General features: G+C 35.9%; 2 protein-coding genes across 9 annotated transcripts in view; one reads left to right on the top strand and one right to left on the bottom strand.

The window, feature by feature from the left end:
• The window catches only part of NF1 (neurofibromin 1), a 244,679-nt gene that overhangs the window by 33,415 nt on the left and 189,015 nt on the right, over window positions 1-22,249 (bottom strand). For all 8 annotated transcript variants that reach the window (XM_040243973.1, XM_040243976.1, XM_040243974.1 and 5 more), the window contains 10 exons: window positions 11,850-12,282; window positions 10,915-11,255; window positions 8,382-8,584; window positions 4,562-4,755; window positions 3,379-3,519; window positions 2,937-3,216; window positions 2,234-2,448; window positions 1,984-2,045; window positions 1,718-1,832; window positions 881-982 (listed from right to left, as the gene is read on the bottom strand). In XM_040243973.1, coding sequence (XP_040099907.1) covers window positions 881-982; window positions 1,718-1,832; window positions 1,984-2,045; window positions 2,234-2,448; window positions 2,937-3,216; window positions 3,379-3,519; window positions 4,562-4,755; window positions 8,382-8,584; window positions 10,915-11,255; window positions 11,850-12,282 — 2,086 coding nt within the window. The remainder of the gene's footprint in view (window positions 1-880; window positions 983-1,717; window positions 1,833-1,983; window positions 2,046-2,233; window positions 2,449-2,936; window positions 3,217-3,378; window positions 3,520-4,561; window positions 4,756-8,381; window positions 8,585-10,914; window positions 11,256-11,849; window positions 12,283-22,249) is intronic.
• On the top strand, window positions 14,630-19,155 carry EVI2A (ecotropic viral integration site 2A). The gene is made up of 2 exons (XM_040243985.1): window positions 14,630-14,953; window positions 17,529-19,155. Exon 2 carries the CDS (start codon window positions 17,550-17,552, stop codon window positions 18,246-18,248), a length of 699 nt encoding a protein of 232 aa, XP_040099919.1. The 5' UTR covers window positions 14,630-14,953; window positions 17,529-17,549; the 3' UTR covers window positions 18,249-19,155.

The raw sequence follows: 22,249 nt of genomic DNA, 5'->3' as shown, positions 1-22,249 counted from the left end.
CATTCCATTCAGCTTGGCCTTACAGTTAGCACTGCACAGTGTCTTTTTCTAACTGTGCACACAAAAATATCAATTTTGGAATAGCAAAAGAACCCCAATTTGGCCATTTTAGAATGTCTGTAGAACACATAGCTCAATACCAGGAACATACAGGTCTTTATTTCTCTGTAAGCTCTCTCAATCTGGTGTATCTTTGTACTCAATTCACAGAATACAACTTTAGAGTTGGAAGATAATACTACGCCATTACTTAGTCAATTTATTAATGAGGAAACATAAGGTCCAGATGTTATACAGATGACCTGCCTGAGGTCACAAAGCTGAGATGAGCTCAGACCATCCTAAAACAGTGGCTACTATTATCGTATTCCCTTTAAACATTATCTTCACTTAGCACCCAAATTCCTTTGATTATCAGGTGTGCTTTACCCCAGCTTTACATTTCTCCACAATAATGATCACCAACTAACATATCATGTATTTTAATTACTTTATTATCTAGCTACTCCTCAACTTTCACATTCATTCCAGAATAAAAGTTCCATGAAGGCAGATAATTTTATTGGCTTTGTTCACTATTATATCTCTAGCACCTAAAACAGTACTTGGCACACAGCAGATGCTCAACTGGATGAAATAATTAAGAATATATATCCATCTTTCCTTTAAGCACTGATAAGACAATACCCAAGCACTTAAGAACATATTCTTCCTCTAATGTAAATAAAACAACTGAATTTTAAGGTAAGACGTTCTACTTTAACTACAGCTTTTTCTTTATAATTTCTCTATTCATCTTATTTTCTGAACTCTTTGAAAGAAAATAACATTTAACACTAACACCCAAAATAAATGCACTCATTTTCTACGCAGTGATTACCTTATTGAGAAGTGGTTGTAATTTGGTTAGTGCTATTACTGTAGCTTCTATCAGAACTTGACTGTTGTAAGTATCAGGTCCTTTTAAGCAACTCTCAAGAGCCTTTTAGAGAAACAGAATTCTTTATGTTACTTTCATTGAAACAAAACATTTACTCCTAAACTGAATTTCAGAATTACTTCAGGAACAATTCCTTATTTAATAAGTGCAAGAATTATTTCCAATGCTGTGGTGATCTTGGTAGCTAGTAGGTACATTTGGAATCTTTTTAAAAAGTATTTCTATATTATATGCTAATATAGTAAGTCAGGCATTGTTATAGCAATTACAAATTACATAACATTATATAAGGCTAGTCTTTGTTGTTGTTTAGTCGCTAAGCCATGTCCAACTCTTTGCAACTCCATGGACTGTAGCCCACTAGGCTCCTCAGTCCATGGGATTTCCCAGATAAGAATACTGGAGTGAGTTGCCATTTCCTTCTCCAGGCGATCTTCTCCATCCAGGGATCAAACCCACCTCTCCTGCATTGCAAGTAGATCCTTTACCACTGAGCCACCTTAGAAAGGTAAGGCTCATCTTACCATCTAGTTAAATGCTTATAATAAAATAGTAAGAGTACCTTCTGCCAAAAGAAATACTTAATTTTTTAAAGATATCTTCTCTAGAGAGGCTTCACTTCAAAGAATTATAATAAATAAAAAAAAACCATTTTTAAAGGTTCAATAACAACATATAAGATACTTTATTAAATTCAAATTTAAATGTCCCTTAGAAAAATTCAAGATATACTTTACAACTTGGGAACCACAAATATTTGGGAAGAGGAGGAAGTACCTTGCTGAGGATACGAATAATCTGCTTTATCTGCCCATGAGATACTCGTTTGCTAATACAGCCAAACACAACAAGAGCTCTCGGTTGCAGGGATGGGTTATACTGGAATGCAAATCTACAATTGAAAAATTCAAAGAGCTTATGAAAACCTTTGTGTTTATATATATACACATATAAATACATAGATTACTTAGAATATCAATTATGCAGTAATATCTATCTTTTCAACAGTATACATACTTTTGCAACTTAAATTTGGGACATACCTTTGCGCTAGTTCTGTCCATTGGTCCAGCCACTTGCATGTTGGAATATCTCTCATACATGCCTAAGAAAAAGATACTCTGAATATATTTATGTACGTAAATGTTTCTAGAAACATCTAAACACAGTCTATGGGAATGTTTTTATTTAAGCATTAAGTGCAAAACAGAATAAAACAGTATTTCTTCTATACAGAAATACCAGTGGATTTTTAAAAATGAGTTTAGCTTCTTATCATTTTGCCTTCTGTACCTCCATGATCTCCAACAAAGCCTCTGTGACTGTCTCCAAGGATGTCAAAGCAAAAGTCTCCCTCTCATAGGAGCCAGGAGAGAATGACCTGTCCCGGTAGCTGGAGCGGAAGGCGATGACAGCAGCTGACTTGACTTTGCTAATGCCAAACAGCAGGTAAAATTTCGGTAATGAGAACTCTGTCAAGCTGAGTCTCAAAACTTGCTTGGTCTCTTCTGTAAAAGAGAAAAGGAACAAGTAAAGACTTTAAAGATACAATTTTTTTAAAAAAATTCTAAAGTTTCACATATTTTATTATGAATTTATAAAATTTGAATATCATATCAAATTACCTAACAGTGCTCCCTCAATCAACCCTCTGGATACATTAGCTTCATGTTCATCAATTAACTCCCTATCTACAAATTCATACTAGGAAAGCAACACTGTCAACCAGTGCTGAGTTTTTAGCTTAGGTGATAACTATTAGAGTTTCCATGAAAAATGTGCATAGAACATCTCAGCTGTGGCTTGAGATGGAATGAAAGTAATTCATTCTTTTTCTATTTCGACTGTATTTCATGTCATTACTATAGATCTAAATAAGCAGCTTGGTGTGAAGGCATCGTAATATTAATAAATTAATAGGTAATTGAGGCTAATCAGGTGGTATAAAATGGGGAAAGGACTTGATAAAAACACACACTGCTTTCCTGGAACTTACCACTAAAATGAAGCTGTGAACAAGTACACAGAGAGTGAATGATGTTAATGACCAATCCATGTGTGGAAGCTCTCAAGGAGAGTGGCCCTGTCGCTACTAAGAAAGTAACAACGTGGAAGAGGTAGGGGAGATGAGCTGCCACGTCGAGGGAATTGTTGAAGGACAGCATTAGCATGTAGCGAGCCAGAATGGCAATGTCATCCCACATAAGATGTTGCTCTAAAGTAGGAGTTGGAGATAGGCATGTCTTGTCAATTATTTTGCACATCCTTCCAATAACCTGTAAAGAAGCAAAAAAAAAATTTTTTAATGGGAGCTAAAAAGTTTTATCACAAAAATTTCTTTTTAAAATGATTGTTATAAAACAAAAAAACCTACTGATAAAAAAAAACAAAACAGATATATCAAACCATAGCCCAGAAGGCAAAGGAGAAGTGATTACCTTGCTTGAAACCAATTTCACATTTCCAGAAGCCAAAGCTACAGCGGTATCTGCCATCACCTCAGCCTTTATTGATCCCAAGCCACCCGTTGCACTGGTTTTGATGAAACTGTCTAGTACAACATCAAGGAGGTCTGTAATCTAGTGGAAGAGGGAAAGATTAACTTATGTTTTAGTCATTCTACCGACTTAATTTTTAACTTAAAAATAATTCAAGGAGCAATCCAATCAACATGAAAATTCTGTTTTACCTAAGGCCTCCAAAACACTAAGTTTTATTTAGAGACTTGTCAGAAATTTATCATAAAATATCCAGAAAAGGATGAGAACAGTCACTCAATTCCTTCAGAGATTGGTATTCAAAAATTTTAAATCTCTACATATATTATTTTCATTCACTTTTAAAGCACCTCTGTTCTCTAAGACAACAGTGTATGAGCAGTATAAGGTACAATTATTTTAAAATATAAGAAATGACATCAAGTACTGAAATGTTTTGTAGAGCTACAAAACTGGCTCCAAGGTCATTCAAAATAATGTGGAGGATTTGCAGGATTATCTGAATAAGGGTATTGCCTCCTTAAGTGATTACTCTGAAGAAATGGTAGCATAATTCTTGTCAGATAAAAATTACATTACACTATTTTAATATTGGCATTCTTAAAATAGAACTATAAGTGAGAGCAAGAGGCCCAAATAACATCGTTAGCAAACATTTACTGATACCTGTGGTATACAAGATACTAGAATATACTATAATGCACTACTTATCAGAGACAGTATCAGATTCTCGCAGTTAAATTCTACATGCAGCCACCCCTGGTGTCCATGAAGATTAGTCCCAGGACCCCCTGCAGATATCAAAGTCCCTCACTTAAGAAATGGCATAGTACAGTTGGCCCTCCACACCTGTGGGTTCTGCACATCAAGGACTCTGGGGGGTGACTGTAATAATGCTATGGAGAAGAGTGCTGGAATAATTAGTTTTTCTCTGGTTCTGAGACACAGACTCCTGTAGTTCTGAAGTGGATCAGGGATTAGGTGGGTGTCTGGCATGCTTGTTGAAAAAGGGGACTGTCTTTTCTATAGCTATATCCCTCGTGCAGTGCTTTGCACAATGTGGGTATCAGATAAATATCTGTACCAAGGAGGTACTAGATAAATATTTAAGAAAACTCAATACCTGCCCAAGGCTCCCCCATATTTTTGCTTGAATAGATGGATACATCTGTTTCTCGTTTATGGTCATTGTTATCAGCTTATCAAGAATTGCAGTAACTCTCTGTCGCTTGGCATCATCGTTGTGCTTACAAAAACGTACTAGATTTGATAGCCATGGAGTCATGTACTCCAAACAAAGGTGTTTCAACTCAATACCTGGGGGGAAAATTACATTATTAGCACAGATGGTCCATAAATATGACATTAATGATTATTTCAAAATAAAAGACTGGGAGGAAAAAATGTAAAAGGAAATGACCATAACCTAGAATCAGGCCTGGAGAAAAGAGACTTGGCAAATATATTACTGAAGACAGAGATGAAGAAAGAGAACAAGCCTTAAAGAAAGTAACCTCCAAAGTCATTAAGCCAATTTTTGAAAAATCTTACTTTTCTCCCTTTTAACAGCTTCTTTTCTAGTTAAAAATTTTCTCACTTTATTCTCATTTTAAAAGCAATATTGGTAATCATAGGAACTTTGATTAAAAAAGAGTATCATCATAAAAATGAAATTGATATCAATATATTGGTGTATCACTTGACCTCTCCAAAGGCTTTCAAATTTATGCAGAGACACTGTATATTCACAGGTTACACACATGTAACCCATCCCAACTCCTCCACAAAAATTAAGAATTATGCTACATACAGAATATGTTTAATTTATTTTTAATTGGAGGATAATTGCTTTATAATACTGTGTTGGTTTCTGCACACAGTATGCTCTGAATGTTTATTTCACTATACTGAGATTTATTCAACATTAAAAAATTTTCAAGGAAGGACATCTTGTAACTTTTTATTTTGAAGTAACTCCAAACTTACAAAAAGATACAAAATTAATGCAAAGATTCCTCTATATAACTTCACCAAGAGTACCCAAAGCATTTTTTAATCATGTGTGTGTATATATATATATATATATAGAGAGAGAGAGAGCATAAAACCTGCCATTTTAAAGTGTACAGTTCACAGGAATTAAGTATATTCACATTGTTGTGCAACCATCACCACCATCCATTCCAGAACATTTTAATCTTCCCAAATTGAAATTCTGTACCAAAAACATTTTTAATGGCCTCACATTATTTCATGATATGAAGATTACATAGAAGAATAATGTAATTGGTTCTTCAGCGTTTAAAGTATGGAAAATACATCTCTGGCAACAGAGGTGATAACAGTGGTTACTGTTGGTGAGGGAATGGATTGCCAGAGAGGAAATTTCTGGATGTTGGAAATGTTCTGTATCTTGATCTGGAAGAGGGTTTTGTAATGTATTCACATGTAAAAATTAATCAAATTGTTTATTTAAGATTCTGGCACTTTATTGATGATAAGATACACCTGAATTTTAAAAACCTAAATAAAAAATAATGCTATGATAAACATATGGATATTAATTCCTTAGGAATTATGAGTCCAAAAGCTGTAAACATCCTTAAGGTTCTCCATATCCACATCCAAACTACTTTCTAGAAAATTTGCTCCTGTTCACAATTCCAAAGACATCAACACTGATTTTTTTTTAAATCTTTCTTTGTCAACATAGGTCCATATAGTCAAAGCTATGGTTTTTCCAGTAGTCAAGTATGAATGTGAGAGTTGGACCATAAATAAGGCTGAGCACTGAAGAGCCAGTGCTTCTTAACTGTGGTGTTGGAGAAGACTCTTGAGAGTCCCTTGGACTGCAAAGAGATCAAACCAATCAATCCTAAAGGAAGTCAGTCCTGAATATTCATCAGAAGGACTGATGCTGAAGCTGAAGCTCCGAGACTTTGGCCACCTGATGTGAAGAACTGACTCATTAGAAAAGTCCCTGATGCTGGGAAAGATTGAAGCCAGGAAGAGAAGGGGATGACAGAGGATGAGACAGTTGGATGGCATTACCGAATCGATGGACATAAGTTTGAGCAGGCTCCAGGAGATGGTGAAGGACAGGGAGACCTGGTGTGCTGCAGTCCATGGGGTTGCAAAGAGTTGGACACGACTGAGAGACTGAACAACAATTCTTTCAGTCTAAATTTCTTCAAATTTGTTAGTGAACTTTCACCATTTCCTTTGTTTCAATCTATTACTTTTTTTGCTTCATAAGTCCTTACTCACCCAGAAAGTAATTAAATATTATTCCTCTTTCTTAAATGGTTCCAGTTTTTATATTCAATTCTTAAAAATAGTTAGAACTTATTTTGGCATCATCTTGTGGTTTGGGGTTAAGATGAAGACCCAACTTGATTCATTTCTCAGCCTCCTCATTTCTGAAGTGATTTAATCTTCCCCCTATTAGTCTGTGTTACTTCTTTATCAATATGCTTCTCTTAAAGTGATCTGATTGCTGATTTTTGAACATTCATTTTAATTATTGTTCAGTTCAGTCATTCGGCTGTGTCCTACTCTTTGCGACTCCATGGACTGAAGCACACCAGGCCTTCCTGTCCATCACCAACCCCCAGAGCTTGCTCAAACTCAGGTCCATTGAGTCAGTGATGCCATTCAACCATCTCATCCTCTGTTGTCCCCTTCTCCTCCTGCCTTCAATCTTTCCCAGCATCAGGGTCTTTTCTAATGACTCAGTTCTTTGCATCAAGTGGCCAAAGGATTGGAGCTTCAGCTTCAGCATCAGTCCTTCCAATGAATATTCAGGACTGACTTCCTTTAGGATTGATTGGTTTGATCTCCTTGCAGTTCAAAGGACTCTTAAGAGTCTTCAACACCGTAGTCAAAAGCATGAATTCTTCAGTGTTCAGCTTTCTTTATGGTCCAGCTCTCACACATCCATACTTAACTACTGGAAAAACCTTAGCTTTGACTATAAGCCCCTCTCAGTTTTTCTTTCAATATTTTCTTAGCTATTGTATTTTCAAGTGAAATGCATAGCATAATCATTTAAAGCCTCATTCTTAATCCTCAACTCTCACAGCTATTTTGAAGGGACTGAATTGAATTATAATAATCTGGTAAGAACTGTTCATCCAGGAACACAATACATGTGTCCATTCAGTCAAACCTTTGTTAATATTGTTTTAATAAAGCTTTATACCTGTCTTGTTTTGTCAGTTTTACATGTTTTCTTTTTAGAGTTATAATCCTACATCTCTTGCTGTAAAAATACACAGTGATCTGGTCTTACTGAATTTCTAAAGCTTTCAATTAACACAGAAAAGTCAAGAAATGTGTCTGAGTGTATTAAAAAGTTGTATGTATTATGGAGAGAGAAAGGGAGGGGAAGAAAATGTCTGGAAATAAGCTGGAAGAAGAGCAACATTTATATTACTACAGGGTCTGAAAATGGATAGACATAAAGAATAGACGTTAAATTTACGTTTACGAAAGCCAAGTCAGGAGTTGACTCTAGACCTTGTATTTTGTGCCACTGCATTCTCCATGAACTATACACAAACAATAAAATCCCAGTTCAAACTCAACCTGAAGTAAAGAGAAAATGACTACTTCCCTAAAATCAAGGAGACAACGCGGATATTTTACACATTTGGAATAACCTGATAAGAAGAGAAATACGTTAATCTCAAACACGGTATGAAAAACACTTTTTAAGTGTGCAGAGACATAGAAGATATCAAAATCTTCCCACTGTGCATGTATTGCCAAAATTTTTGTGGATTTCTCAATGTGATCTACCATGAAGTTTCTTCAGTAAGACAAAAAATAAAAATAAGAAGTGGAAATATACTAAAGATTTCACTGGCAAATTTTGAAATGAAAGGACTGTCTTTGAATCTTCTTAGAATCGTTGTTAGTATTTAAAAAAAACCATTACTTACTAGATTTGCTAAATCCAGAAATACACTCTTCCAAAAATTCTAAGGTGAGGTGTGGCTCATTGGCTGCCAGGGTCTTACTAATAGAGACAATGAAGAGGGTGTTGTTGGCTGGGATACATAAACCTGACGTCTCTAATAACTGGCCCTCAATTTTTAAATTAAAGGTACAAGTTAAGGCACACAGAAGATTATAGGCAGCTGACCTAGGAGAAAACACAAATTAAGTTGTTTTAAACTTTTTTCTTATAATTTCAAATTTTTTATAACATACAACTTATTCTGTTACCAAGCATACATCAACTATTTTAAAATTTTATGATCAATCAGAGATAAGATTTTGTAATTCTGTGGTAAATCCCAAATACCCCGCAATCATATTTTTTTAAAGGAAAATTCTTCACATAATTAGAAGAGAACTCTGAGGCTTCTAACGACAGCGAATATAAGGCCTTTCTAAAAGACATTCCATTGGGATATAAAATATGAGAATTTTATGGTCTTAAGATCAGTCAATATGAAGAAAGTCAGAATAAGGCATACCATATTTTCAGTGAGGCCAAAACTCAAATTGTGGCTCCCCTTCTCACTAGATCTAGTTATAACCAGGAGCACAAGAAATGAGATGGTCCTCATAAAATTAGAATGCTAAAATCTTTCATTAGAATCTGCCAAATTTCTTTCTAGGTGTCCTACAATTTATACTACAAACTAGAGGTCAAACAATTTTTTAATATAATTAAGTACCTACCCCCAACGTGCCATTTTTTCCTTAAGTGAACTCCTACTATTATACATAAAAGCACTGAATTAAAAAAAAATAAAGAGCATGCAAACCGTAATATATATACAGGTTCCATCAGAACTAAAGTCTTCCCTATAAATGTCTAAAAATATACTTAAACAATTTAGGAGACAGCTCAAAAAACTCAGTTTTTAGATTTAGATTTTTCTCCCCTATCCAACAAAACAAATGGTTTGCTCAGTAAATTTCAGGTTTTCCTTACCTCTGAACTTTCATCATGCTAGTATATTTATCTAATAACCACACAGGGGAAAAAGCCACTGAAATATAAGTCTGCCTCAAGGCTTTTTCTCTGGAACGACAGGCTTCAGCAAAAAGCAGAAGCTGTTAGTTTGCTTTATTTCACAAAAGAAGAATACAGGTTCATTCAAGCTAATAACTGTTAGAAGTCTGCTAGTACTCTTCTACGAGGAATTTGGAACTAGAAATTCAAGACAGACATAGCTCCATTTTCCTAAAATGAAAATATTAACCTCATTGTTTCTAAGTTTGTGTATCTTTTATTAACTCCAAGGAATTCTGAGTGACGCTATTTCGACAGTGACTTTCACTCTGTTATTTCAACAGTTATAAAGAACTGGGATTCCTCAAACTGGGAGTAGGTGTCACAGACTCCTCTCAGATAATGAAAGGTAAGCATATGTGAAATTTTGTTTGTATTTTCTGGGAGTTCATGGACTCCATAAGGACCGTCCAGGTAAAGAAATCTTGCTTCTTTCTTTTCCTTTTAAATTAGGGAGGATTTGGAATTCTAAAAAACCCATTTATAAAACGTGAGCTATATCATACCCTAGGGAAGATTTTCCAAAGCCAAGAATTTATATCTGTAAAACTTGATAGTCCCAAGGTACTTGGGGCAAAAAATTATCTTAACATGAAAAGGAGAGGGGCCGAAGAGGGAAGTGGTGTGAAGACACTGGCAGAGAGAGGAAAGGGGGGGTGGTGGTGGGGGGAGTTGGGAGGAAATATTTGTTAAACACAAGCTATTTGCTAGATGCTATGGTCTGCTACCACACATTTATTAAACTTTTGTAAGTTTACAGGAAGGCAGGGTTACCTTTATTTTTGAAAAGAGGAAACTAGAGCTCATCTGCAGAACTTCAGTACCTTCACCAAAGTCATACAGAGCAGCAGGTCTAGATTTAAACCAGAACTCCTGATGCCATAGGCCCTGTCCTTTTCGCATTCATTTAGATACTAAACCTGACCAGATCCAATTATAACTCTGTTCTTCTGACATCTATATTTGTCTTAAGCTTTCTTTCAAGAATTTTGTTAAAGTTACACAGTTGCAGAAACAATGTAATGTTATGGAATTACTGAAAATTAAGCCTTCCTTTTCAAATAATGATAATCTTATTTGATTGCAAGGGAGCTAAATAGTGATGTACTTTTAAATATGGGAAAAATTAGAGAACTCAGAAAAGGAGAAATTTCATTTAGAAGTAGACTTTAAAAAAAAAAAAACTTTTTTAAAAAGGAAAAACAAACAAACAAAAAATCCCCACCAAAATGGCCATGCTGTATGTTTCAGATGAAAGCTGAAGGAACACTGGTTTGGTATAAATCACCCCATTCAGATTTACATAGTTCATGGCTTTACCTACTTAGAATGGCTGCTAACAATTTGTAATATTAAGGTAGAGGCTGCCTTAAAAACTTATTAATTGATCTCATTTCTAAAACCAACAAACTTTAAATAAGATTGAAATGAGTTTTTAAAAAACCTACCGTAAGCTAGGGTCTGAACTGCCTAAATTAAGTAATGCAATATTGAGTAGTGTCCCAGGGACGTCTTTTGGCCGAATCTTGGTGTGCTGGGGAATGGAGTCTGGTTGCGACAGCTCCCAGCGGGTCCGGATATGAATGATAGACTGAACAATGGCATCACACTCCTGGTGCATGAAGGTGAGCGGTGTGCCCTGGTTTGCAATAGTTAAGGTGAACTGGTTTTCGTCCACCAGGCAGATCTCTTCAATTTCTGAGGCATAATAGATATCATTGAGAAAGACTGATTGCCCCAGGACTTTTGTTCGCTCTGCAGAGGTTACCTGAACAGCAGTAGAACCAACCTGGAAAATGGCAGCAAGAGGGTAGAGTAGAAAAGGATTAAATTTCATTATGTAGAAATGAGAGGTTTCAAAAACCAACCAACCAAACAAAATACCATGTTTGCCATTTAAAGAAGAGTTACCACCATTATATATTCAAACAGGTTCAATAATAATTGTGATAAGTGCTGTCAAAAGAAACTGAAAACATCAGAAAAAAATTTTTAGTTTTTAAAAGCTTGAGATCCTATGGATAATTACAAATTTTATCCTGAAGGTTCATGTTCATCCTCTGCTAAAAAGCATGTAATAATCAAAAGAACTCTCAATAGGTAGTTCCCACTCCTCATATATTCCTGCCATTTGACAGATACACAGCAAACCGCCCACTCTATACTACTCTCCTGCCTCCAATCCAACCTGGAAATTATATTAAGTATACAACTCTCCAGCCTTCTGCAGGTCCTCCATGAAGACAGAAAGCTTGGTCTTCCTCCATCTGGACTTACTTTACATTTGCTATACAGTACTACAGGGACCTTGGGGAGTCTAGTAGATTGGATGGTTAGTCAAGCAAGGCAATGAATCACTTACCTAACAGGCAGTGTAACTTACTTTAATAGACACCTTGGTGTCTTTGTGAGCTAGCTTGAGAGCATTGTGGAAAACCTTCAGGTCCTCTTCTAAAGCCAAGGTGGCAGCGGGTAGTTTCTGCTGTTCATGCTCAATATGCTCAGCCAGTTTCCCAGGAGAGTCTATGAAAATGAGTCTTTTGCTGCCTTTGAGGCCAGTGAGCAGCCGCTCATGATACTTGGTATATTCCCTGACCCAGGAGTTACAGTTATAGATATATACTGCAGAGACATTATCATAGGCAAAGCCAGGAAAAACCACAAACCACTTGGAGAGAAAGTCTGTTTTAAAGCGATTGCTAGGCCCAGTATGGGTAAGGTCCACTACAATTTCATATGGCTTTGCATAATATGGCTTTAAAGTCAACAAGACATGGTATATCAGTAAATCGCCATTGATTTGACCAGTTTTGAACCTAAGGAAGATGAAAAAAAGGACACAAATCATTAACAGTTCTGAATGAATATACAGATGCTGCAAGTCTACTTTATTCCTTTATTTTCTGATTAGTTTTCTAGAGAAAACAAACTATAATATGAAACAATTATACAAAGTCTGGATCCAGTTTTTAAACCACTTGTTCTTAAGACACTGAGAAGGCTGAAGTAAAATGGAAGAGACAAATCCCCAGTTCAAAAACTGAGCAACAACAGTAACACAAACTTGTCTACCACAGTCAAGCAAGGAGGAAGGCAGTGGACACGGGTCGGCTGCTTCCAGGCACACCCAAGTTCCCAGGTGAACTATCTGGGTGGGAATGACCCACTTGGAGCCTTGGAGTAAACTGAATGAATTTAGTCAATTCATTTAATCCGCCATGACCAGAGAGAATGGTTCAACAATGATCATGTGACTCAAACTAGGACAACAGGGCCAAGTAGCCCCAATTCAAAGACTTCAGCTTAAATTGTTGAGAATTGAGATCTTTTTCTTCCCTGATGTTTATAATTAAAGGAACATATAGCTCTGAGAGTTGTTAGCCTGTTTACCTTATGATATGAATGAAAAGCCTGCCTAAAAACTGAAGAAATGGAGAAGAGAAATGACAAGATAAACTGGGGCCCTGGCCATTTCTTTTGAGTCCTAGATAAAGCCCTTCTCCTGGGATCAAATTTATTCCTGTACTATTCAGTTGTGTGAGCCAATACATTCCATTTTTTTGATTAAGTTGTCTATATCATATGTTGTCTACATTCAAAAGAATGCTAATCAATATGAGTAGTTAAAATAAGGACCATCAGAAAGCCCCCAAATACAGTACCAGAATTTCAAAACAAATCAACCTTATATTAACTTTGGCCCAACGTTCTATACTTGATGATTCTGGTGGTACTACAAAGTAAGCTAAAACAAATATCCTTTCCTAAGAGTTTTAAATCTTATTGGGAGAAAATAAGATAAAAATATGACAAGTTAAGTCATCTTAAAATAAAAAAAAGTATTTTAAGAACAAAGAAAAGATATGAGGTAGTATGTAATCACTTGTCAAAGAAACTGCACAGAAAAATACTTTTGTGAAGTTCAAAAGAGGGAGAAATCAACACAAACTGGGTAATCAGTGAAAGCTACATAGAAGATGCTGAAGTGGGCAGGAGGAATTTCAAATTCAACAAGAGCAGGGAATGGCAGGCCTCATGGAGAGAGGAAAGGAGGGGTGAAAATAGGCAACTACATGTGCTGAGACAAGAATCAGCTAGCTGAGCTAGAATGGAGGATTCATGTAGACAGATTTTAAGAGAGAAAGCTGGAAAAATACAGAATAGCCAAATTGTGAAGGGACCAAAACTGCTCAGGGGCAGAACTAAGGGGCTCAGATTTTCTTTTAAGAGCTTGGTATTTCTTGGAGGATGTTCTGTGGCACACCAGGGGCAGAATCAACTCTGTGCCTTGTTAAAACGCAGTTTCCTGTCCTAGCCCAGAACTACTATATATGAATCTATGCAGTGAGGCCTGGAGATTTTCATTGTTTTTAAACAATGTTTTCATATGATGTTTATGTGCACAAACATTTCTGAATTGCAGCTGCAGGTGTTAGGTTTGACCTCATTTTTTTAAAAAGAAAAAGGTGATATGATCACAGGAAGTGATACATACAACATATAAGGAGGAGTTGGGGTTAGTAAAAAAGATATTATATTAGTCTAGGTATGGTTTAATAAGCATCTAAAATATATACAAGGCTAACAGTGAGAAAAGAAACTGATCCAAAAATATGAAGAAAGGATCAACATGATCCAAGGTCTTTATCAAGGCTGAAACAAAGGATTTGAATTAAAAGGACTTGCTGTATACCAAGGCTCTGCCATAACAAAGAATGTTACCACCCTGAATAAAAACAGAGATCACAAGGGGCAGTCACTTTGGGGGAAAAATGAAGTCCATTTTAGACACAGTGAGTATGAAGTCCTGACAGGACATTAGAGGGGAGTGTGTGTGTGTGTGTGTGTATATACACTACACTTAGATTATAAGGGATTTTTTTTTTGGTCCCTTTAACCTAAGTTTACTAGATATTCTCTCCAAACCACTGTTGCATTTCCATACTTTGAAATGCTGGTTATAAACATTACTGTTTCTATTATCTGACCAATATCCTGGCTCACCAAACTCATGTTATCAAATCAGTCTGTGGTATACAAATACAATTTTTAGAGAAGATTTTAATGCTTAATCTCAGGGGAAATGTTATTTTCTGTTTTTCTGAAAGATACTAACATAGCATTCAAAAGCATATAGCAGACATACATAATAAGCATAGGGTCAAAAGGCATTAAACAGAAAACCCTCCCTACCCTGGAGGCGGGGATTTGTCCTACAAAGCCTCCTGTCATGCCGTGGCCAAACAGACAAGTTGGAGATTTTTTTTTTCCCCTGTGACATGTGCTTTAGCTGCAGTGGAAAGGAAATGTGTCATCTGTGGTTAGTGGAAAGCTAGCTGTACATATCCTTTTTTTCAAACTGCAGATTTAGGTTCAGATTCTTCAAGTCTATTTTGCTTTAAATTATTTGGAAGCTGTGCTTCAAGAAAAGAAACGAAGTGGCTTATTAAAATCAGGTTATAAGATTTTGACCAAGCATTTTGTAAGGTAGGTCATATATACGGCTTTTCTTATGCCTTTTCATTTATAACTTCTTTCAGATTAGTGTTTGAGGAAATACTTTCGAACAGCGCTTAAGAATTGTACTAACAAAGTAGAATTAGTAACAGAACACGTATGCTGTTTTCTTCTCTGTTCTATTAAGTAAAATTTAAGTAAGAAATGGCAAGAGTTACCATCAACACAGAGCTTTAAATTACGATTAAACAGAATTTGATTTTAGTCTCTTCAGTGAATTGTCAAGTTTTACCTGTTATTAAAGTAAGTTTTAAAAAAATTTCTCATTATTAATGCTTAGGCATTATAAATTTTATTGAAAACTACCAGAGATAAAGGAAATTTTTCATAATATAGCCTGGCCTCCATTGCATAAATTAGAGATGTAGAGACAGCTCTCTATTCTTAGGCATTTGTAAGGATATCAAAGTCTCATTTTGTTAACGATTTGTTTATTTGGGGATGACAGTACATCTGGCTAAAGACAATCAACAGCGGGCCTATTATTTATCCTGTGGTGAGCACTGCTAAAATGTGTACAAATACTATGATACATATTACACTGCTAATGAACTAATGTGACAAGAATAACTTGTTTTAAATCATTTTTAACGTCTCATGCAGAAGTCCAGTCTAGTATAAAAGGCTGGAAATTATTTGCTAATCCAATTTAAAGTCTTTTTCTTCGTGGAAGAATCACAAGTACTTCCATAAATCCAAACATTTATGTCATTCAACTTAAAAATTGAATTCAAACACTATTATAGACAAGTCAGTGCACAATATCTTTAACTGTCTATAAAAATTATAATCCAAAAAGTAATCTTACTTCTAGAATACATAAGAAAGGGTTTTTTTCCCCTCCATATTATCAATAGGAAATATTACTTCAGAGGTTAGTTTCTAGTTGGCATTGTTTATTATATGCTACTTTCATTTGTATAACAATATGTCACATTCGTTATTCTCAAATCAACTATACTTCAGCTTAAAAAAAAAAAAAGGCATGAGAAGCAACAGTATCTGTGTCACCTGGGAATTGGTTAAAACTCTCAGGTCCCTCCTAGACCTATGGAGTAAATCTGCATTAAAAACAAACTCACATCCATGTACTTTCTAGTTTGAGAAAAACTTACATATAATAGACAAACAGGCATTTTTATTTGGTGTATCTCAGGGGACGGAAATGGCAACCCACTCTAGTAATCCTGCCTGGAAAATTCCATGGACAGAGGAGCCTGGTGGCCTACAGTCCATGGTGTCGCAAAGAGTGGCACAGGACTGACTGACTAAACAACAGAGGAATAACCTAGTTTTTGCTCCCACTTCCCTATTCATATAAATGCAAACAATAAAACACTCTTTCAGAAGTGGCCCAGACAAACTGGAATACTATTTTAAAAGAGATAGCTCAATAATGGCAATGAATCTTTCCTTGGCTTACCAGTATCTAGAACAGATATGCCAGTTGCATTTAAATTTTCAGTCTTATGATGGATAATAAAAATTAGGAACAGAGTTTTCCCCTTTGTGGACTGGCTTCCAGAGAGCTCAGACCCAAAACTGAAATTCCACTCTTTCATTTGTAGGTTGAAACTCTTATGATCTGCACTGACGTCCCACTTGAACCTGAATCCCATGATCCTGATATTGTATTTCTATTTTATTGTATACCTTATTTTTTAAAGATTAGGTCAAAATATTCACAGAAAAAGTCTAAGCACAAATAATAATGAGAAAGGTCAATATCTTTTGTTGAACTTTTGAGATTATTCAAAAGAAACTTGCCTCTTTTCCTCTGTAATGCCAGAGGTTTGGGATGAGAAAAGTGGCATGTCTTTGCTTTCAGAAAGCCACAATAACTCAGGGGCCATAGAGGTGAAGGGAGACCCATCATCATAAAAGTGCTTTCATGAATACTGGGAATATATTCCTAAGCACTAGCTTTAGTCTAAGCTTCAAGATAAACACCCAGGAAGAAAAAAGAACATCTTGAATTTCTACTTGAGGTCCGTTTTCTCTTGGTTGCTACCACACTTCCTCTTTCCTGAGCTCCCTGCAAAACTATTTGCATTTTCTTCTCATACATGAAGCAAAATGTCACATTTCTCCTTTACTATACAGATGGGTGACTCATTTGTTAGAGGATGGGGAATTTCTGCAAGGAGTTTCCTTAAATGGTCAGGGAAAAAAAAAAAAAAAGGAGGAATCAAAAAAGTAAAAGCAGAAGTATGTGACTCAAAGCTAAATTCTTCTAGCATGCTCAAGAGGGAGGAAACTCTTAAACCAGGGTATTCAGTTTACAATGATTAGTAGTTATCTGTAATGCTACCTTTTAGCATTAAAAAAGTAAGAGAAATTAAATTGTTTCTTTATATGTAGCCTAGTAGAAAAAAGATCAGTTCAGAAGGAATTCAAACAGGAAAGCAAATGTCAGGCGTGAGTGTAATTATAGCTAATTATAGCTAAAACTTATCAACTGTCTATGCATCTTTTAATGACAATTACCAAAACTAGGAACCATTATTCTTTCACAAGTTAACAAATTATCTTTCTATCCCTACAGATTACCAGTACACTCACAGACATGGGACACATGGGACATTACCTGAATCTTGCCTTTCTGATGACAACAGCTTTTTCTTTGTCTCCTGGAACAAAAGCAAACTATACCCATCTGTGGGATAACAATACTACTGTCTTGGATCCAGATATTCACAACAAGATGGACAGAAGCCAAAACGAAAACTTTAACACAAACCCTAAAACTCCTGAAGCAGATAAAAAAGATAATTCTACAAACATGCCTGAAACAGCAACATCATCTCACATTGCGTTTTTAACTCCTAAATCTGAACTGGAGCTTTATGTATCTTCTGTTGTCAGGAACAGTCCTCCAATAGTACAGAGTATTGAAAACACAAGCAAAAGTCACAGTGAAATTTTCAAAAAGGGTGTCTGTGAGGACGACAACAACAAGATGGCCATGCTAGTCTGCTTAATCATAATTGCTGTGCTCTTTCTTATCTGCACCATTCTATGTCTATCAACTGTGGTTCTGGCAAACAAAGTCTCATCTCTCAGACGATCAAAACAAGTAGGCAAGCGTCAGCCTAGGAGCAATGGTGATTTTCTGGCAAGCAGTGGTCTCTGGCCTGCTGAATCAGACACTTGGAAAAGAGCAAAACAGCTCACAGTGCCCAGCCTAATGATGCAATCTACTGGAGTGCTCACAGCCACGAGGGAAAGAAAAGATGAAGAAGGAACTGAAAAACTCACTAACTAATAGATGCTTTAGTGAAGAAAAATGCAAAGTAGCAATGAGAAAGTTTCTGGGGTAAAAATGAAGTCAGTTTGACATTTAATACCAAGGTGTTGGTTTGAAGGTCTAAAGTTTGCCATGGCTGGCCTTGCTTAGAATCAAGCAAGTGAAAAGGGAAGAAGTATGCCTGCTTACTTAATCATTTAAACGGTATCTGACACTGTTTTAGAAAGCAAATAATAAAACGACCAAGCATTCAAGGAAGGTTCTAAAGACACGTTGAAGGAGCTGACTGAGTTAGAGACAATTTATGAGTTTTTCTTGTTCAGCAATAGTAGCTACATGATCTTTGTCCAAATGTAAGTAACTCTGAAGAGTTTCAGTGTGTCACTTGAGGCTATTACATGCTTTAACATCTAACAGAAGTCACATCCCTAATGCATAGAGTTGAACTGTATAGTTACATGGTACTTTCTTTGCTGAATGTGACAGAATCCATACCAGTTCATCTATAAGCAGGGCTAATGTTATGCCAGATGCTTTCATCTTTACATGTGGTGTACATAAGAAAGTAATTTTCTACTATATTTAATTAAAACTTTAAATTTTGTATAATAAATTAAGATGATAGAATAAAAGTGACTATGTATATTTGCATTCACTTGATTATTTTAGAGAATACACAGCAAAGATCAATAAGAAACAGAGTACAACTGAAATAGATGAGATTTATAGCCTCAACAGAATGCTAAGTGTAAATGTAAAACATATCTTACTGTTTAACTGTAATGTAACTCTATAAATATTGCTTATGGGATTTTTTTATACCAAATATTCAAAGGCTGATTAGTTTTTGGACTTTGAGAGTGCCAAGTAACCTAATAAACCAATTTTATTTTTTTACTATCCAATATGACATGAGCAAAGAAAAGATGTGTATATGTGTGTGTGTCTGTTCTAATTTGGAAAATAGGATACTCAGGTAATTGTTGAACGTTTAAAGAAATTGGGTTCAAGTAAAATAGTGGCTTACATTTAAGCCAAGACTTTCATCTTCAATTTAATATATTGCAAAAATTGCTTTGAGAGACTTTCCAACTGTCCACCAAAACTGACACAGAACATACTTAATTAAAGACCAGGCCAGTCTTAAAAATCTCATCCCTTGTCGAGCATTTATTTTGGGAAATATGCTAGACATTTAAGGAAACATTTATATATATGTATGTGTTTTTTTCTTTTTTACAATTCAATTCACTTTGACAAATGTTTACACATGTCAACACCTTTTAACCAACAAATAGAACATTTTCTCAGAAAGTGCCTTTAGGCCTCCTTCCAGTCTCTACTATCTCCACCCCCTAACAACAGCCATTGTTTTTTTTATAAAATAATTTGAAGTATAACTGCTTTACAATGTTGTGTTTGTTTCTCCTGTACAACAAAATGAGTCAGCTATATGTATACAACCCCTCCCTCTTGAACCTCCCACTCACACCCTCAATTCCACCCCTCTCAGTCATCACAGAGCACTTAGCTGAAGAAACATTTTACACATTTATATATGTTTTTTCCAAGTATTACTGCAATTCTTTCTAGGTTAGTAATTCACATCCTGACTGAGATTCAGAATCACCTGAAGAGTTTAACTCACCCATGCGTAAGTTATACCCTTCCTCCTGATTTAAATGGGGTGAGCTCCAGATAGAGGCATTGATAATTTTTGCATAATTCCCTAGATCATGCTGCTCTTGGTTATCAGATTAAATTTGTAAAATTTCCATTGCTCCAAAGATCTAGGTAGGTTACATTTTTTTTTTAAGGTTACATCTTAAAATGAGACAGGGAAAAAGAGCATCAATTTTATTATCAATTTGTTACCAATTTATTAAAAATCCATTTCCCAAATAACAAATCATAGCCCTATTATTCCAGAAAAAGGTAAACAACAACAAAGGAAAACGGAAAGCAAAAGAAAGCGCATGCCCATTGTGGTAACATCAGGTTATCTTTCGGAGAAGGCAACGGCACCCCACTCCAGTACTCTTGCCTGGAAAATCCCATGGATGGAGGAGCCTGGTGGGCTACAGTCCATGGGGGTCACTAAGAGTCAGATACGACTGATCCACTTCACTTTCACGCATTGGAGAAGGAAACGGCAACCCACTCCAATGTTCCTGCCTGGAGAATCCCAGGGACAGGGGAACCTGGCGGGCTGCTGTCTATGGGGTCGCACAGAGTCGGACACGACTGAAGCGACTTAGCAGCAGCAGATTATCTTTTGAAGGGTAAAAAGGATCAGATTTGAAATGAACCTGGGCAGAGCTCCCATTTTGTGCATATCAAAAATCTGAGACTGTGCACAAAAACAAACAGTGATAACACAAAGCAGTCCTTGAATTAAGAAACTGGAAACAAATGATTGTCTTTTTAAAAATAAGAAATTAACTAGGCAGCTACTTTCCTATGCAACACATATGTTGAACATCTTCACACAAAACAGAAAGCTCCTATTGCAGAAATATTTAAAATTTATCCCTCACTACTGGGGGCAGGAGGAAAAGGGGACGACAGAGGATGAGATGGCTGGATGGCATCACCGACTCGATGGACGTGAGTTTGAGTGAACTCTGGGAGTTGGTGATGGACAGGGAGGCCTGGCGAGCTGCGATTCATGGGGTCGCAAAGAGTCGGACACGACTGAGCGACTGAACTGAACTGAACTGATCTTGGCTTTTTAACACACATCTTCAGACTGACAACATCCAATGGTAGCTCATGAAAGTGGTTCCTTTCCAAACTTAACCACTGTTTAAAGATGACAGGTTAAGATATGTTTTGAGTTCAAAAGTTACTTTTGAACAAGGACACTTTTCTACCATTGGGTGCTATGGTCCACATGCTTATTAATTTAGGGATTTTAAAATAGTGAAACAAAAATTTATAGCACATTTAAAAATTATGTAGCATACTCTATATTATATTGGGTTGACCAAAAAGTTCATTTGGGTTTTTCCATAACATCTTACAGCAAACCCCAAACTGTTTGGCCAATATATATAGCAAATTATATTCTATAAAATAAGTTTATAGCATATTTTTTAAAAAATCTTCTTTTTCTACCAGGTTATAAGCGCCCTGAAATTAAGAACTAGGTCTTAATTATCTGTGTTCCTCAGCAGTGACCAGGGGAAAGCAGTGCATGGTTTAATGCTTACTACATCTACTATCGGACACGACTGAGCGACTGAACTGAACTGAACTGAACATCTACTATAATAGGTGTGATGTTGGGCACTTTACATTTATTTAATCCCATAATACATTTATAAATTAAGAATTATGATCTCCACTTTTCAGATGAGAGAGTCTAGAAGGTGACATGCTCAAAGAAATGTGTTTTTATACTGACTCATACTCTTCTCAACATAATTAGTTAACTTATTTAAAAGATGATTCCCAATTTATTTTTACTTTGCACTGACAATTACCTAGTTTGTGGGTAATTAAAGAGTTGTGGACTTGAACTTTAAAATCATTTAGGAAACTATTTGGAAAAAATTAATCATACTTTTACCTGGGTTTAGCCTAAATTATGTAAGAGGAAATAACATTTACTGGCTACCAACTGTGTGTAAGGCATTTATATATTTTATCTTATTGCATCCTCTCAAAACCTAGTAACAGAAATATTCCTCCAGAGGAGGAAACAGTGATTCAGAAGTAAAGCGACTTGCCTACCGTCACACAAGTAAACAGGACACATTATTCATTTGTTATGAAAAGAAATCTCACTATGGGCAGTGACCCGACTGGCAGTTTTTCCGTATATAACTTTCTCTCCAAGGTTCTATTTTAAATATTTAAACTATATAATCACATTACTGTGTGCTGCAGTCCATGGGGTCTCAGAGAGTCAGACACGACTGAGCAACTGAACTGACTGAATCACATTACTAGAGAGTCTCAAATGTTTACTTATAAATGTTAATTAAAAGCACTCAAATCCTGTAGCTCCAAATTGT

The sequence above is a fragment of the Oryx dammah genome, unplaced genomic scaffold (assembly GCF_014754425.2).
Source record: "Oryx dammah isolate SB20612 unplaced genomic scaffold, SCBI_Odam_1.1 HiC_scaffold_8, whole genome shotgun sequence".
Lineage (NCBI taxonomy): Eukaryota > Metazoa > Chordata > Mammalia > Artiodactyla > Bovidae > Oryx > Oryx dammah.
The sequence above is the reverse complement of the archived record's forward strand: the minus strand, read 5'-3'. Positions and strand labels throughout refer to the sequence as shown.

What these genes read in the sequence shown, in the direction of transcription:
- EVI2A (XM_040243985.1), top strand. Translation starts at nt 17,550, where the DNA reads ATGGGACACATGGGACATTACCTGAATCTTGCCTTTCTGATGACAACA.